This window comes from Tachyglossus aculeatus, chromosome 10 (assembly GCF_015852505.1).
Source record: "Tachyglossus aculeatus isolate mTacAcu1 chromosome 10, mTacAcu1.pri, whole genome shotgun sequence".
Classification (NCBI taxonomy): domain Eukaryota; kingdom Metazoa; phylum Chordata; class Mammalia; order Monotremata; family Tachyglossidae; genus Tachyglossus; species Tachyglossus aculeatus.
In genome coordinates, this window is record NC_052075.1 from 279,256 (window position 1) to 295,847 (window position 16,592).

At 59.4% G+C, this 16,592-nt stretch overlaps 2 protein-coding genes across 2 annotated transcripts; one reads left to right on the forward strand and one right to left on the reverse strand.

Annotated features, from left to right (window-relative positions):
* The first annotated feature begins 379 nt into the window (after positions 1-379).
* Positions 380-8,741, forward strand: LRRC42 (leucine rich repeat containing 42). Its single transcript, XM_038753100.1, is given in 9 exon segments — positions 380-420; positions 2,229-2,709; positions 3,225-3,356; positions 5,025-5,143; positions 6,922-7,010; positions 7,183-7,296; positions 7,795-7,879; positions 8,257-8,360; positions 8,362-8,741. Coding segments are annotated over 8 exon segments (1,287 nt in total). The 5' UTR covers positions 380-420; positions 2,229-2,242; the 3' UTR covers positions 8,539-8,741.
* A 2,636-nt stretch (positions 8,742-11,377) lies between these two features.
* On the reverse strand, positions 11,378-15,894 carry LDLRAD1 (low density lipoprotein receptor class A domain containing 1). Its single transcript, XM_038752619.1, has 8 exons — positions 15,817-15,894; positions 15,588-15,731; positions 14,721-14,852; positions 14,207-14,237; positions 13,633-13,773; positions 12,814-12,951; positions 12,484-12,612; positions 11,378-11,725 (listed from the first exon to the last, which is right to left on the reverse strand). The coding sequence occupies exons 1-8, from the start codon at positions 15,892-15,894 to the stop codon at positions 11,577-11,579; spliced, it is 942 nt and encodes a 313-aa protein (XP_038608547.1). The 3' UTR covers positions 11,378-11,576.
* Positions 15,895-16,592: the final 698 nt, after the last annotated feature.

Below are 16,592 nucleotides of genomic sequence, written 5' to 3' on the forward strand. Positions count from 1 at the left end.
TCCCAAGCGCTTAGTACAGTGCTCTGCACACAGTAAGCGCTCAATAAATACAATTGATTGATTGATTGGTAAGCGCTCAATAAATACGATTGAATGAACGCACACAGTAAGCGCTCAATAAATACGACTGAGTGAAGGGATGGAGGAGCGAGGGGGGAGATTGATGGCGAGCGGGCGCCCCGCCCCTGGCTCGGCTCCCCCCGGTGCGCGCCAGCCGGGCCCCGTGCGCACGCGCCGTGCCCTCCTCCTCCTCCTCCTCCTCCTGATCCTCCTCCTCCTCCTCCCCGCCCTCCCCCCGGGGCGAGTGGCTGGCAGCCCGCCCCGTCTCCCGCCCCCCGTCGCCGGTGTGGCCGTCCGTCCGTCCGTCCTTCCGTCCGTCCGTCCGTCCCGCCGCAGACCCCCGCTGCCCCGCCGACGGAGGTAGGGCCTTCCCCCGCCACCTCGGCCCCAGGCCCGCCCTACCGGGGGGGAGGGAGGGAAAGAGGGGGACCGGGCTGCCGCTGGATGGCTGGACGGGCGGGTGGGTGGATGGAGGGGGACACAAGGAGACACAAGGGGGGAGACGGAAAGGGCGGGAAGGGGGTGACTCGGGGAAGGAAAGCCGGTGGGGGTGGGGTGGCAAGGAGTAGCTAAGGCCTGGGGAGGAACTATAATAATAATTATAATCTTTATTAAGCGCTTACTACGTGCCAAGCGCTGTTCTTAGCGCCGGGGTAGATACAAGGTCATCAGGTTGCCCCGCACGGGGCTCGCGGCCCTAATCCCCGGTTGACAGATGAGGTCACTTGAGGCCCAGAGAAGCGAAGTGACTTGCCCGAAGTCACCCAGCCGACAAGTGGCGGAGCAGGGATTAGAACCCACCACCTCCGACTCCCAAGCCCATGCTCTTTCCACTGGGCCACGAAAGGGACTTGACCCAAGTCATCCAGCAGGCCGGGGGCAAAACTGAGCCCACTGTTGGGTAGGGACTGTCTCTGTATGTTGCCAACTTGTACTTCCCAAGCGCTCTGCACACAGTAAGCGCTCAATAAATACGATTGATTGATAGAAGGCAGGCCCTCGGACTTCCAGGCCCGTGTTCTTGCCACCAGGCCAAGCTGCTGCTTCGGGAGGGGCGGGGGAGCAACCCACCCGATCGATGGTGCTTAGGGAGCGCTCGGTGTGTGCGGAGCACTGTACTAAGCGACTGGGTGAGTACGGTATAACAGTTGGAAGATGTGCTCCCTGCCCACACGGAGTTTTGCGTCTAGAGAGGAGCTTACAGTCTAGAAGTTGAGAACGGATTGGCAGGAGAAGGCCAGAGCTGAGCAGTTTGGAGGGAAGAGGTGGGGGTGGGGGGCTGAGACCCCTCCCAGGAGCAGAGCGGTCACCACCAGTAATGACGATGAGGCCACCCCAACCCAGGGACCGGAGACTGAGTTGACTTTAGACTCAATAACTGTCCGCAATTGCGGGACTGGTCTGTCTCCCCCCCCCCCCCCCGCTTCTAGACTGTGAGCCCGTTGTTGGGTAGGGACCGTCTCTATATGTTGCCGATTTGTACTTCCTAAGGGCTTAGTACAGTGCTCTGCACACAGTGCTCAATAAATACAAACGAATGAATGAATTTACGTCCACTCTGCGCTACACAGTGGAAACCCGAAGCTGCTTTCCTCTTTGGGGGTTAGGAATGGAGAAGGGAGAGTCAGAGGTGTCAGATGGTTCTTGTTGGGTCACTGAGGGAGAGTCGGGGATGTTGGATGCCCTGGGCTGGTTCGTGGGAGGAGAGGTGGTGATGGGGATGGGAGAGTCAGAGGTGTTGGATGGTGCGTGCTGGGTCCCCGGGAGAGAGTCAGGGACGGGGAGGGGAGAATCCGGGATGCCGGATGGTCTGCTGAGTCACTGGGGGAGAGTCTGGAATGGAGTGGAAGGAGTCCAGGATGGAGAGGGGAGAGTCAGGGGTGTCAGAGAGTCCGCACTGGATCACCCGGGGAGAGACAGGGATGTCAGATGGTCAGTGCCGGGTCACCCAGGGAGGGGCAGGGGGTGTCATTCCATCCCAACCGTGAGGGCAAGGATCCTGGAAAGTAACCAACACACGGTCCCTGCCAGCGTCCTAGAGCCAGAGCCCCGGGCTAGATGGTTCAAATCTCAGGGCCCTTGCTGGGCCCGGGCGGGAGGCCCAAGTTCGGGGGGCCGCAGAAATTTCCGTCCGGCTTCATTCCTCTCTCCGGGCCCGTCTTTGGCAGGCGCCTCTGGGGCAATGCCGTTCGACCTCCCGTCCGGAGACCCCGCGGACCCCGGGCCGGTGTACGTGCGCGAGAACGGGCAGCTGCTGCCCGCGGCAGCCCCCGGCGGCCCGCGGGGCGTCCAGCGGCCGCGGCCCCTCCGCCTGTTCCCCAAGAGCTTCTGCGTGGAGCTGCGGCTGAGCCGGGAGGATCGGCCGGCCCGCCAGGCCAGGACCGACCACTTCATCTTCACATACACGCGCGAGGGCAGCCTGCGCTACTCGGCCAAGCCCCTGTTCAGCCTCGCTCTGGCCTTCATCTCCGACAACATCGACCACGTGGACTCGCTCGTCGGCTTCCCCGCGCTGATCGCCGAGAAGCTGTTCTCGGCCGCCGAGGCCCGGCAGAAGTTCTCGGAGCCGGGCGCCGGCCTGCGGGCCCTGCGCAAGTTCACCGAGGCCTACGGGAGTCTGGTCCTCTGCTCGCTGTGTCTGCGCAACAGGCAGGCGTTTCCTCAGTGGGGCGGGACGGGAGGGCATGAGGGAGGGTCCGGAGAACCTGGGGTCCTTCCATCTGGGGCTTCCTCCACATCCCGGCCACCGCCACCACCCTGGGAAACGGCTTTGTCCTTTACCTGGCCAGAGCACTCTTCACGGGGCTCATCGAGCACTGCCCTCCCAACCGCCCGGGAGCCAGGGAGAGGCATGCGGGATTGTCTCCCTTGTTCAGAGGAGGAAAACGAGACCCGGAGAGGTTAAGGGACTTGTCCGAGGTCACGTTAATTTTAGAAATTAATCCACTGCTGGACTTACGATCTCATTCCTGACCGTAACAGCTGAGAGACGGACCCGTGGTGGGCAAGGCTGGAGGGCAGGTGGGGGGCCGGATTCCAGAATTTGTGGAGTTGCCGTGGCCCGCTGGGGGTGCCTGGCTGCAGCAGCAGCAGCAAGAGGAGGAGGAGGAGGGGGCCGGGCCGGGGCACACCGAGCTGTTGCTGATCCCTGCTCCGCCCTCCAGGTACCTGGTGATTGCCGAGAAACTGGAAGAGGTCAAGTCTTTCCGGGAGCTGGCGTGCCTGGACCTGTCCTGCTGCCACCTGGGGGATGAGCATCAACTCCTCGAACACATCACCAAGGACGCCCTGTCCAGGTATGGACCCCCGGGGACCCGCCTGGCCACACAGAGGCAGAACTCTCCCACAGACGGGCACCGGCCAGCCACTCCCTGACTCGATTCAGGGCTCTGTCGGCCACTTGCTCACCCGCTCCGTCTGCTCCTCTCCCTGTTCCCAGTTGCATCCCCTCCAAAGCCCGGGAGCAGCGACAAATGGCCCCCGGGGATTGTGGGAGGAGCGCCGGGAGAGTGGGGGGTACCTTTGGCCCTCGACATCTTCCTTGGTGTGTGGGTATCCCACCTGTGTGGGTTTCCCTGTGTCCTCTGGATTTCTTTGTGATGACCAGGCAGCTGGGGGATCAGGGGATGACCCGCTGCACAGGCAGAGAAGCCCCAGGGACTCCCCAAGTGCCCCGGCCCTCCCCTGTGCAGGCTGAATTGGCGGGCAGAGAGTCACAGCGCTTAGCAAAGGGTCCGCCCCGGCCGCAGAAGCCTCCCCCGGCTCCTCTGCGGCGACCGTTCCTGCGAGGAAGCTGGCGCGGCGATCTGGGTCCGGTTGCCACTGCTGCTGCCATCCTTGCAGTCCCCGTCGTGCCCACCGTGCCCGCCACCACGGGAACTCAGGCTGAATACACCATCTGCCCAAAAGAAATTGGGATGAATTCATGGATGAGACATTCTGCCCTAGGTCACTAGGGGAAAGTTAGAGATATGAGCCTCAAGAAAGGTTAAATGGATAGGTGAGGGGGATTTCGATTATGTGAGGAACTAATCATGGAGTTGGGAGAATCAGGGGTATTGGCTGGACTGTGCTGGATCACTGTGGAGAGTCAGGGTTGGAGAGGAGAGAGTCAGGGAGTGTTGAAAGGTCCGTGCCAGGTCACAGAGGGGGAGTTTGGGGTAGAGAGGGGAGAGTCACGAGTGGTGGATAGTCCGCGCTAAGTCACCGGGAGAGGAGAGAGTCAGAGATGGAGAGGAGAGAGTCAGGGTTGTGGGGTGGTCCGTGCCGGTCGCTGGGGGACAGTCAGTGGTGTTGGATGGTCTGTGCTGAGTCACTAGGACGGAGAGAGGAGAGTATGGGGTGTTAAGGGGTCCATGCTGGTCACGGGGCAAGAGTCAGGGGTATTGGATGGTCTGTCCTGGGTCACTAGGGGGAGAGTGACGGGTGGAGAGGGGACAGTCAGAGGTGTCGAGTGGTCCGTGCTGGTACACTAGGGGAGAGTCAGGCGGGTTGGGTAGTGCAGCCCCATCCATGCAGGTGGGTGTTGGGGCGTGACCAGCTCTTGGTTCCTGCCAGTGTCCTGAGACCGAGGCCCAGGCTGGCCGGCCGCTGCAGCTGATGCCAGAGGCCACTGCTGGTTTATATCGCTAGCGATATGGGAAATGTTTTACTCACCACTGGGAGCAGGGCCCTCACCCCCCAATGTTGGTGTGGATTGCCAGGCCAGGGGCCGGGTTCCCCGCCGTCGGTGTGGATTGCTGGGCTGGGGTGCCTTCGGGATCTGCTCGCAGACCATTCCGGAGATCCTAGGATGCAGCTGGCGGAGCCCCGGCTCTGGCTCACGCGCCTGGGAACGTGACACGGAGCAAGGTTGGGGCACCTTGGCTCTCTCCTTCCAAAAGCCGCTCCTCCGGGCACCGTTCAGTGCCCTGATCCCCGTTCTTTCCCTCTCCATTCCCCGGGGACCCCGTCGGCCCTCTTAGCGTGACCCGGCTCCACCTGAAGGATAACTGCCTGTCCGACGCCGGCATCCGGAAAATGACCGCGCCAGTCCGAGTGATGAGACGAGGCCTCGAGAATCTGATGCTGCTGGACTTGTCTTGTAGGTGATCTCGGGGCACGGGGTCCCCGTCGGAGCTGGGGGCGGCAGGGGCACCTGTGGGGACAGTCACAGACAGAGAAGGGAGAGTCAGGGGGGTTGGATGGTCCGTGCTGGGTCACTGGGAAAGGGTCAGGGATGGAGACTGTAAGCCCATTACGGGCGGGGAACATGTCTGCTAATTCTGCTGTATCCTACTCTCCAAAGCATGTAGCACAGTGCTCTGCACATAGTAAGTGCTCAATACATACCATTAACTGATTGATTGATGGAGAGGGGAGAGTCAAGGGTTTTTGAATAGTCTGTGCTGGGTCCCTGGGGAGAGTCAGGGATGGAGAGGTGAGTGTCATAGGTGTGGGGTGGTCCAAGCTGGATCATGGGGGGAAGAGTCGGGGACAAAGAGAGGAGAGTCAAGGGTGTCGATGATCCGTCCTGGGTCACTAGAGAAAGTCAAACGTTTTTGAAGGGTCCGTACTGGCGAGAGTCAGGGGTTTGGGAATGGCTCATACTGGGTCACTGGGGAGAGTCAAGGATGGAGAGGGGAGAGTCAGGGGTGTTGATGATCCGTGCTGGATCAGTAGGGGAGATTCAGGGTTAGAGAGGGAAGAGTCAGAGGTGTGGGATGCTCCACACCCAACCCTAAGGGTGGCTGTTCAGGATGGACGACCAGCACCCAACCTCTCAGGGTCCCGGTACCGCTGTCGATCGGTGACTGAGGCTTGGGCTGGCCTGGCCTGACCCAGGACGGCTTTGCTCCTCCTCTCCGACTCCCGACGTAGTTGGACGTTCCCTTCGTATTCAGGGCTTGCTCTGCAACACACACACAGAGGGTATCCTCCTGCCTCGTTCTCGCCTGTCCCGCTGTCGACCCCCGGTCCGTGTCCTCCCCCTGGCCTGGAATGCCCTCCCTCCGCACATCCGCCAAGCTAGCTGTCTTCCTCCCTTCAAAGTCCTATTGAGAGCTCACCCCCTCCAGGAGGCCTACCCAGACTGAGCCCCCCTCCTTCCTTTCCCCCTCCTCCCCGCCTTACCTCCTTCCCCTCCCCGCAGCACCTGCATATATTTATTATTATAAATATATATTTATTATCATAAATATATATTTATTGTTATAAATATATATATTATTATATATAGTACATATTTATTACTCTATTTTACTTGTACATATTTATTCTAAATATGTTTTGTTTTGTTGTCTATCTCCCCCTTCTGGACTGTGAGCCCCTGGACTGTGTTGGGTAGGGACCGTCTCTATATGTTGCCAGCTTGTACTTCCCAAACGCTTAGTACAGTGCTCTGCACACAGTAAGCACTCAATAAATACAATTGAATGAATGAATGAATAACCCCTCTCTTCCCCCCCCTTCCTCCTCCCCCCATCACCCCGGTTATTGTCCTGACCCATGCTCCCCAGCCCAACTCCAGGCGTGGGTGGTTGGCCACCCAGGGCTCCGGTCCATGAGGTCAAAATGGAGCATCCATGGACCCACCGACTTTTCCCGGTCGGCCCCGACCGGCGGGGCGCCCTTCCCCACTCCACCCCGTCGGGTTCCGAGGGCCGCTCGCTGATGCGCATTTTCAGCCACCTGCCTTCCCCACCGACCACTGCGGCGGCGGACGGGCGAGCTGAGCCCAGCCCCGTTGCCGGCCTCTGGTCGGGAGCCCCCCCACGGGCCTCCTCTCTGCCCTTCCACCGGTCCCCCCAACCCCGTTGCCTGGCCCCCGCCCCGTTGCTTGCCGCCTGTGGTCTCACTGCTGCCAACGCCTACTCCCGGTAGGTAACCCGGACATCACCGACGCGGGGATCGGGTATCTCTTTGCTTTGCGAAAGCTGCAGTGCCTGGACATCTCTGGGGCCGGCCTCAAGGTGAGAACTGCAGCCGCTCCCCTGGGCCCGACCAGCCCTGCTCTCCAAGGCCCTGGGCTCTGTGGGGGAGGGGAGGGGCGGGGAAGGGACGGACGGTGCGCTCCTTCTCGATTTCCTGGCCTGGACCCTCCTGGCCACGGTCCCGCTATCCGCCCCTCTCCTTCCCTCCCAGGACGTCCGAGCGGTGAAGCGCCGGATCCGAGCCCGACTGGGCCTCGTTCACTCCAAGGTGCCTCTGAGGGAGTTTGACCACAGCAACTGCAGGACCGAGGGCTGGGCCGACCAGGTACCGCCGCCCGCCTCTCCCCGGCCCTCGACGTCCCTTCCCCTGGAGCCGACCGGCCTTCCCCTCCCTCAGCCGTGTCCCTCGAGCTCCCTGGAACGGCACCATCTGGGAGTTGAGCGCCCAGATTTTCTCCATTCCAACCCGAGTCCTAGTCACCCCGGCCATCTCCTCCCGGGGCTGAGGTCTCCCCGGCAGTTGGAGCCAAGATTTCCTTCAGCAACTGACCCCTTGGCAAAGCTGGGCACCCCTGGCCCTCCTTGGCTTTGTTGGGGAAGATCCTGAGACTGTCCCTGTGGCTGTGGCATCAGGAGGACATGCCCTCGGGGTAGGGGGGGAAATCCCTGCCCTGTGGGTGCAGCCCACTCAACCTCACCGATTCCCAGTACTGCAGCTCCCGTGCAGTTCAGTATGGCAGCCGTCTTCCATCCGGACAAGCGGGGAGAGTTCTGTGAGCTGGGGTCTCAGAAATGTTTCCTCCCTCCGCCGGCTCTGTTGCAGGTGGTTCTGCAGTGGGAGCGTGTGACGGCGGAGGCCGTGAGAGCTCGAGGAAACGCCACCTCCGGGACCGCGGCTCAGCGCTTCTGTACGTGAGCCGGACTCTCTGACCGATGTGAGGGAGGGGATGGGCCACCTGTGGGGCAGGAGGCGGCCTGAGGTGGCTAGCCTCGGGGCGGGTGCTGTGTGGGCTGCCCACTGCGGCAGGCAAGGCCCAAGGGTCAGAACCGGACCCGTGGGCACAGCTGAGCGGAGCCACCCGAGACCCCTCTCACCCATTCACCCCAGGCCCGGCGGTGCCACGAGGAAGCTTCCGGCGGGGACCGGCTTGGCACCTGGGCCGGCCCTGATCGGTGTGCTCGGGCCTCCACCGCGATCCCACCTTTGGTCCTTCCCGACAAACGGGGTGGTGCCAGCCGTCTCCCCACTGCACAGACTCACCGTGTGTCTCTCGCCCCCCGGCAGATGGGAAGCGGGCCCGAGCAAGTGCCATGGTCCAGGGGCTGCCCACGGACTCCTGCCCAGAGTCCTCCGGGGAGCTCCAGTTCTACCGTGAGCAGACCCGGGACCCCCCCGTCGCCACCGTCGGAACCGGAGTCGGTTGGGAGCGGTGGGTTCCGGACGAAGAAGAAGAGAGCTGTGGAGGAAGGGGTGGACAGGAGACTGACCGCCGAGCTGTCTCAGGCCCCAGAACAGAAGTCCATGTGCTTGGCCCTGGGGGACTGGGACCTGTTAAATTCCTACTGACCTTGGGGTCGCGGCGGGGGCCGTCTCAACCCGGATGACGGGTTGCCGTGGCCTCGGCAGAGAAAACCCTTTTTCTACTTGGGCGATGGGGGGATGGCCATGTCAGAGGTGAGGGCGGCAGTGTCCGAGGTGTCAGCAGGGGCACCTCTAATGTAGATTTTTAGGATGGGATGATTTTTCCAATAAACCTTTCAGTCGTCTTTCAGGATCGGGGAATTGGTTGTGGGGGGCGGCGGTGGGTCTTGCGGGGGCCTATCACCAAGGCCCCGGGGCCCGGTGGGTCCCACTCGAGTCTTTGTGAGAGCCTGGGGTCTGGCTGAGCTTTGATCCGCCGGAGGGGGATTGGGTGGTCAGTCCCCTGCCTGTGCCTGGCTCAGACGGGGAGGCAGAGGCCAACGGGGGGAGGCAGGCAGCGGTGCTCTGGACAGGCGATGGATCAGCTGGCTGGGAGTGGGGACAGGGAAATGCCCAGACTCCTGGCTTCACAGACTCGGAGCTCGTGCTGCTGCCATCTTCTTCCTCTTCGATCCGGTTGGCAGGAACCAGAGTCCGGGCCTGCTGTCGCTGCTGTTTAGTAAACCCTCACCCGGAAATTAGAGGGCGCTGGGCTAGGCGCCCTCCTTGTACCCTGCCTCCCATTCTTCGGTCTCCCCAGGATTCCCTCAGAAGCCCCCACCCAGCTGGCCAGACATTCCACTGGGCCAGTGCCTCTGGACCAATGACCCAGAACAGGTGTAGGGGCCAAAGCGCTCACACTGCTTGCCCCCTCCAGTCCCGCCACCGGCCACGGGGACTGGGTTGGACGTGGTTTGCCCGGGCTCCAACTTACCTCTTCCGTCGGGGGCCGCCTCCTTCTTCGGCCCAGCCATCACACTGGGTGGGAGAATCAGGGTCCCAGGTCCGTCCCAGGGAAACTGCTGGATTGTCTGTCCACCTGGCGGGAGCGGTGCTCATACTGGGGATCCAGGAAAGATGAAGCCTTCAGTGTCCCAAGTTGAGCTGCTTCTGACGGGTGGGCTTGTGAGCCCATGGAGCTGTGTACCCAGAAAAAGGGCTGTGTGCCTAAAGAGTGTGCCACGGGTCCAGGGAGAGAGCCATATGCCCAGGAAGTGGGTCCCGGATGCAGAAAGAGCTGTGTATGACCAGAGCAGGCCCAAAGGAAGAACTACATAACCAAAGAGTGGCAATCCGTGGTACTTACAGAGCATTTATTGTGGGCGGAGTACTGACTGTACTGAGCTCACGGGAGAGTACAATACACTGAGTTGACAGGCAAAATCCCTCACCTCAAGTAGTTTACATTGGGGTAGACAGATCTAAAAAGAAATTATGGTTAGGGGGAGTGGCAGAGTTTAAGGATAAAGGCATAGGGGCCACAAGGTTGGGGTGAGTATCAAGTGCTTACAGGGGTTCACAGCCAACTGCAGTTGGAGCCAATGCAGAAGGGAAAGAGAATATTGTGGGGAAATGAGGGAACCGTGAAGGGGGAGGGAGTTCCAGGCAAGAGGGAGGATGAAGGCCAAGGTGTTGACGGTGAGAATGGAAGCAATGAGTAGGTTGGGAGGGATGTGCGTGGGGCGGCCAGGATGCGGATAAAGATTTGTGCCGTGCAGATACGTGTGTGTGTGTTGAGGCAGAACCTGGATTGGTGCAAGCAGGGAAGGCTTCCTGGAGGGCATGACTACAGAAATGAGGGAGGGAGAGGCTCCAAGGGGGGCTGGGGAAGGTGAGCTCTAAATCAATAGTTTTGAATGCTTACTCTGCGCGGAGCACCATTCTAAGCGGTTGGGAGAGTACAGTACTCTTGTTACCTACAGACTCCTCAAGGTGTTCAACTTGAGGGAAGTCCCCAGATAACTCTCTCACAGCATCTCCCACTGCTGCCGTGACCTGGGGCAGCCAGACCTCGGTTAAGGCTCCGAGGGGACGGGCCCGGACCGGGGGGTCCAGGAATGGCCTGAGAACCCTGCTCTTGCGGAAGGAGCCCAGAGAAGTTTGAGTGGGCAGGGTCGGTTGGTGAAAGCGGGGACCTCGGTGGCAAGGGGGGGCGGGGTGTTACCTGCTGGATTAAGGAGTAGCAGGTGAACCCTGACCAAACTCTTCATTAAAGAAAAGTTCATAGAGAAGCAGCGTGGCTCAGTGGAAAGAGCACGGGCTTTGGAGTCGGGGGTCACGGGTTTGAATCCCAGCTCTGACAATTGTCAGCTGTGTGACTTTGGGCAACTCACTTCACTTCTCTGTGCCTCAGTTCCCTCATCTGTAAAATGGGGATTAAGACTGTGAGCCCCCCCGTGGGACAACCTGATCTCCTTGTAACCTCCCCAGCGCTTAGAACATTTCTTTGCACATAGTAGGCGCTTAATAAATGCCATTATTATTATTATTAAAGAGATTAGACCTGTAAACTGGAATCTGTGAAGATCACAGGTCACTGTCCCCCAAGGGCCGGTGCACGGACTGGGGGAGTGGCACCCCTCTTCCCTGGCAGGAGCTCCGGGGGCAAGCTTAGCCTATCGCTCAGTCAGCCATGCTGGGTCACTGCGGGGAGGAGGGGAGAATTGGGGTGTGAGGTGGTCTGTGCTGGGTCACTAGGGGACAGTCAGGGATGGAGAGGGGAAGAGTCAAGGATTTCTAATGGCCTCTGCTGGGTCCCTACAGAAGACTCCTAGACCAAGCTCAGCGTGGGTAGGGAACTTGTCTACCAACTCTCCTATCATACTCTCCCAAGTAATTATAATTAATAATTGTGGTATTTCTTAAGCACTTCCTGTGCGCTGAGCGCTGGGGTACATACAAGATAATCAGGTCCCTGCTGGGGCTCACAGTCTAAGTAGGAAGGAGAACAGATGTTGAATCCCCATTTTGCTGATGTGGGAACTGAGGCATAAGAGTAGGTAACTAACTTGCCCACCGAGTACAGTGCTCTGCACCCAGTAAGTGCTCAGTAAATACCAGCAGTGTCAGTCTACCCCTGACCCTGAGGTTGACCGGCACTCGGTTCCTGGGCTGGACAGGTGGGGCCACACTGCTGCTGGCGGTCATGCGCGGGTGCAGATGAACTCGTCCGACCAGTCTTTGCAGTGCTGGACTTGGTCCCGGCACAGGTGTCGGGGGACACACCCGCAGAACTGGTAGAAGGTGGAGAGGCAGGGCCACCCCTGAGGGCCACAGGGTGGACAGTCGGCACCTGGCGGGGGGAAGGGAGCCGAGCTGGAGAGGAGCAGGGGCCCAGCCCAGACGCGGGGAGGGGCTCCTTCAAGCCCTCGTTCATCATCATCATCATCAATCGTATTTATTGAGCGCTTACTATGTGCAGAGCACTGTACTAAGCGCTTGGGAAGTACAAGTTGGCAACATATAGAGACAGTCCCTACCCAACATTGGGCTCACAGTCTAAAAGGGGGAGACAGAGAACAAAACCAAACATACTAACAAAATAAAATAAATAGAATAGATATGTACAAGTAAAATAGAGTAATAAATATGTACAAACATATATACATATATACAGGTGCTGTGGGGAAGGGAAGGAGGTAAGATGGGGGGGATGGAGAGGGGGACGAGGGGGAGAGGAAGGAAGAGTCCCTGGTCACTCGGGCCTGCCCCCCAGGGCAATGCAGGGGCTTTTGTATTTTCCCCTGGAGTCCCCCTACTCCTGCTACACGGCCACGTCCGGCTACTCTTTTCTGCATCCCAGAACTGGCCTGTACTCTCACCGGAGTTAGTTTTGTTTTGTCGTCTGGCTCCCGCTTCTAGACTGTGAGCCCGTTGCTGGGTAGGGGCCGTCTCGATATGTTGCCGATTTGTACTTGCCAAACGCTTAGTATAGTGCTCTGCTCTCAGCAAGCGCTCAATAAATATGATTGAATGAATGAATGAATGGGAGCCCAGGGCCCGGAGACTTATTCCCCTTGCGCCCCCAACCCTGGTGGGCCCGCGACTCACGGGGTCCGAGCTCGTCGGCACAGTCCCCACAGTGGTTGACGCCATCGCAGCGCTGGTCGGCGTACACCCAGACGCCGGGGCGGCCGCACGAGAAAAGCAGGAAGCCGGGGAGGCTGTACGGTGGGTCATCTGTGGGAAATGGAGGCAGGGGCCTGCGCCGAGGAGCCCAGGCCGGGCACCGAGAGACACCCCTGTCCCTCAGGCCTTCCAACCCCTCAGTGGCTCCTGGCCCTCACTGCACGGCCCCATGTCCCAGTCCACCCAGCGGGCCCAGTCCCCCAACCCTCCAGCTCCCGCCCCCCAGACTCCCCCGGCACCCGCGGCTCTCACTGCACAGCGCCTCGTCCTCGTCCTCCCCGCGGGCGCAGTGTCGGAAGCGGTCGCAGACCTTCCGGGCCGGGATGCAGGTCTCCCGGTCATCACACAGAAAGCCCGTGCGGTTCTCCGTGCTCACGCAGGCCCGGGGCCCTGGAAGGGAGAGTCAGAGGTCACCAAGACCCGGCCCCCAAAGTGGAGGTCAGAGGTCACCCAGGTTGAGGCCTTGGGGCTGCACAGGCAGGGTTTGGCCGGTGGTGGGGGGGTGGGGGGGAGACACAAACCCGTCCCCTCAGCCGGGAAACGTCCTCCCATTTCCCAGGCCGGCCGGCCGGCTCCTGTCACCGGGTCAGGGGAGAGAGAAAGGGAAGGGGTTGTGGATCTAGCGAGACAGCCAGGGCCCAGAGGGTTAAATCAGAAGCAGCATGGCCTAGTGGAAAGAGCACAGACTTGGGAGTCAGAAGGACCGCCTGCCGGTTCTAATCCAGGCTCTGCTAATTGCTTGCTGCGTGACCTTGGGCAATTCACTTAACTTCACCGTGCCCCAGTTTCCTCAGCGGTAAAAATGGGGATTCGATACCTGTTCTCACTCCTACTTAGACTGTGAGGCCCATGCAGGTCAGGGACTGTGTCTGACCTAATTAATTTGTACCTACCCCAGTGCTTAGAACAGTGTTTGACACACAGGAAGCACTTAATGAGTACTCTTAAAAACAGAGACAAAAAAACGAGGCCGGCCCTGCTCCGTCGGTCCCCACCCTATCTGGCTGCCCAGGGTCGGGGCTGGGGACACAGGGGTCGAGCTGGGAGGCGTCAGCAGCAGCGGGGCCTGACCTGGATCCGGGGTGGGGAGCCCAAAGCTGGCCAACAGCACGGTGGCGGCGGCGATGGCCCCCAGCAGCAGCCCGCCGGTGGCAATGATGCATGCGCCCTTGCGGCTGCAGCAGGCCGGGAGCCCGGGCTCCCTCCGACAGTCTGTCCCCGGACACGACGGGAGGGAGAGGTCACCCCGGGCAGCGTGGTGTCGGGCCTCTGGCTCAATGCGAGCCCCGTCCCCTGCCTCCCGACACCCCTGGCCTCCCAGGAGGGTGGTCAGGGTGAGGCAGGAAATGTATCTACCGACACTGCTTCATTAGACTCTCCCAAGTGCTTAGTACAATGCTCTGCACAGTTAGCATTCAATAAATACCACTGATTGATTGATTGCTTGATTGGCTGCAGAGTGAGGGGGCAGGGACTGGGAAAGAGGATGAGGGGAGATGGTGGAGAATCAATCAATATTTATATTGAGCACTGTGAAGCACTGCACTACGCACTTGGGACAATACAATACAGAGTTAGTAATAACCATAATAATAATAATAATAATAAAAACAGACCCTATATCTGCCCACAAGGATCTTATCACCTAGAGGGATCTTGCGACTTGGGCGAAGGGGCTGGACAAGGGGAGCAGGGAGTTAAAGGGAGGAGCTGCAGGGGGCGAGGGGAAGGGGCGCGGAGGGCGGAGGGAGGGGCAGGACCCACCCCAGAGGGACAAGGGATGGGCAGGGGTCAGGACAGGGTATCAGTGGGATCATGGAGGACCAGGGCAGATTTTGAGGGGATGGGGTGTTACCTCCTTCCCCGGGGAAGGGCAGGGCAGGGCCCCCGAACTCTCCATCCAGAAACTGCTGTGAGGAAAGCAGAAACCATGGGCTACTTCTACTGTTACCCTCTGCCGGGTCCGGGCATACCCTCAGCCCATGCCCCTGTCCCATTGTACCCCAGCCCGTGCCCCTGCGCCATCCCCTCCGAGCCCTTACATGTCTCACCCCCAGTGGTGACCCTCTCCCACCCTCAGTCCGTGCCCCCGTCCGGATTCCCTTGGGAACTAGATTTGTGGGGGACCCTTGTCCCCAAGGGTCCTGGTCTCACTTTACCTGTGGAGAAACCTTGGTCATGGGCAGCCCCCGGACCCTACGGCCGCTGCCTGCCCGTCCCCAGGGGCGTGTGGCACACGGCTGGCCGGGTTGCCGGTATGTTTTGGGGTGGGCGGGCCGTAGGGGCCGTTGCTAGAAGGCAGGGAGAGGTGGCTCCAGCATGGACAGCGTTAACCCCCTCAATACCCAAGTTGACATCCAAGGAATGGTGGTTTTGGGGGACGGGGAGGACAAAGAGAAAGGGGTGGCCTCCTGTGCTCACACCTCTCCCCATGTCCAGCAGCGTGAAGCAGCGTGGCTTAGTGGAAAGAGCATGGGCTTGGGAGTCAGAGGACCTGGGTTCTAATCCCAGCTCTGTCACTTGCCTGCTGTGACCCTGGGCAGGCCACTTCACTTCTCCATGCCTCAGTTACCTCATCTGTAAAATGAGGGTTAAGACTGTGAGCCCCACATAGGACAACCTCATTACCTCAGTGGAAAGAGCCCGGGCTTTGGAGTCAGAGGTCATGGGTTCAAATCCCGGCTCCGCCACTTGTCAGCTGTGTGACTTTGGGCAAGTCACTTAACTTCTCTGTGCCTCAGTTCCCTCATCTGTAAAATGGGGATTAAGACTGTGAGCCCCACGTGGGACAACCTAATCACCGTGTAACCTCCCCGGCGCTTAGAACAGTGCTTTGCACATAGTAAGCGCTTAATAAATGTCATTATTATTATTATTATTATTATTAGAAAGTGCTTGGCACATTGTAAGTGCTTAACAAATAGCAAAATTATTATTAGCAGCAGGCCGGGACAGGGGCGATGAGAAGCGACCGCATCTCACCCACCCATCACAGACACCCCTTTTTCCCAGGGCTTTTAAACTACGAGTTTCAGTAGGCCCCACAGCTGGGTGATGACGGAGAGTCCCAGTCCCAGTGACTGCCCTGCGTCCCGCCGCCCTCGGTTCCACCCGCTGGACGTGGCCCGCTTGCTGCTGCAGCCCTCGGCCCAGCGGTCCACCTCCTTCAGCTGCCCAGGCCCGCCGCTCGGAAGCGGCTCCCGGGACATCAGGCCTCAGAGGGGCAGGGATCCCGCCCAAGACGCCCTCGCGGACCTGAGGGCTCTGGCCCGCCCCGTACCCTAATACCTCGACTTCCTCCAGGGCTTTGGCTCCACCGGTGCTGGCCCACATCCCATAGGGGTCAGTTGGGTCCTCACGGCACCCCCGCCGGGCACGATTTTATCCCCTGTACCAATAAGGAAACTGAAGCCCAGCCAGGAGAAGACCAAGGCCAGGTCTAGAACGGGAGTTTCCGATCTGGGCTGAAGAGACCCCAAGTGGGGTGCTTTCTGGATGACCCTTCCCAGTCCTCATTCTCCCCCTCCCCTAAAGCCCCTGGCCTTTCTGACTCTGTTCTCAATGAACAGGAACACTTGGACAACTCTAAGCTAACTTGTGAAATCGCTCAACCTAAATCACAGAACACTCCTGGGGCCTCAAGACGTTCATTCATTCATTCATTCAATCGTATTTATTGAGCGCTTACTGTGTGCAGAGCACTGTACTAAGCGCTTGGGAAGTACAAGTCGGCAACATTTAGAGACGGTCCCTATCCAACAACGGGCTCACAGTCGAGAAGGGGGAGACAGACAAGACAAAACATGTGGCCAGGTGTCAAGTCATCAAAATAAATACTAATAAAGCTAGATGCACATCATGAACAAAATAAATAGAACAGTAAATATGTACAAGTAAAATAGAGTAATATGTACAAACATATATACATATATAATAATAATAATGATAATGGCATTTATTAAACACTTACTATGTGCAAAGCACTGTTCTAAGCACTGGGGGGATACAAGGTGATCAGGTTGTTCCACGGG

Excerpts from the sequence above, each read along its gene's own strand:
- LDLRAD1 (XM_038752619.1), bottom strand. The coding sequence starts at position 15,894 with ATGTGGGCCAGCACCGGTGGAGCCAAAGCCCTGGAGGAAGTCGAGGTA. Across the intron at positions 14,853-15,587 it reads TGTGGGGCCTACTGAAACTC|CAACGGCCCCTACGGCCCGC; the intron begins GTAGTTTAAAAG and ends CCTGCCTTCTAG. Across the intron at positions 13,774-14,206 it reads AAGTCGCAAGATCCCTCTAG|ACTGTCGGAGGGAGCCCGGG; the intron begins GTGATAAGATCC and ends GTCCGGGGACAG.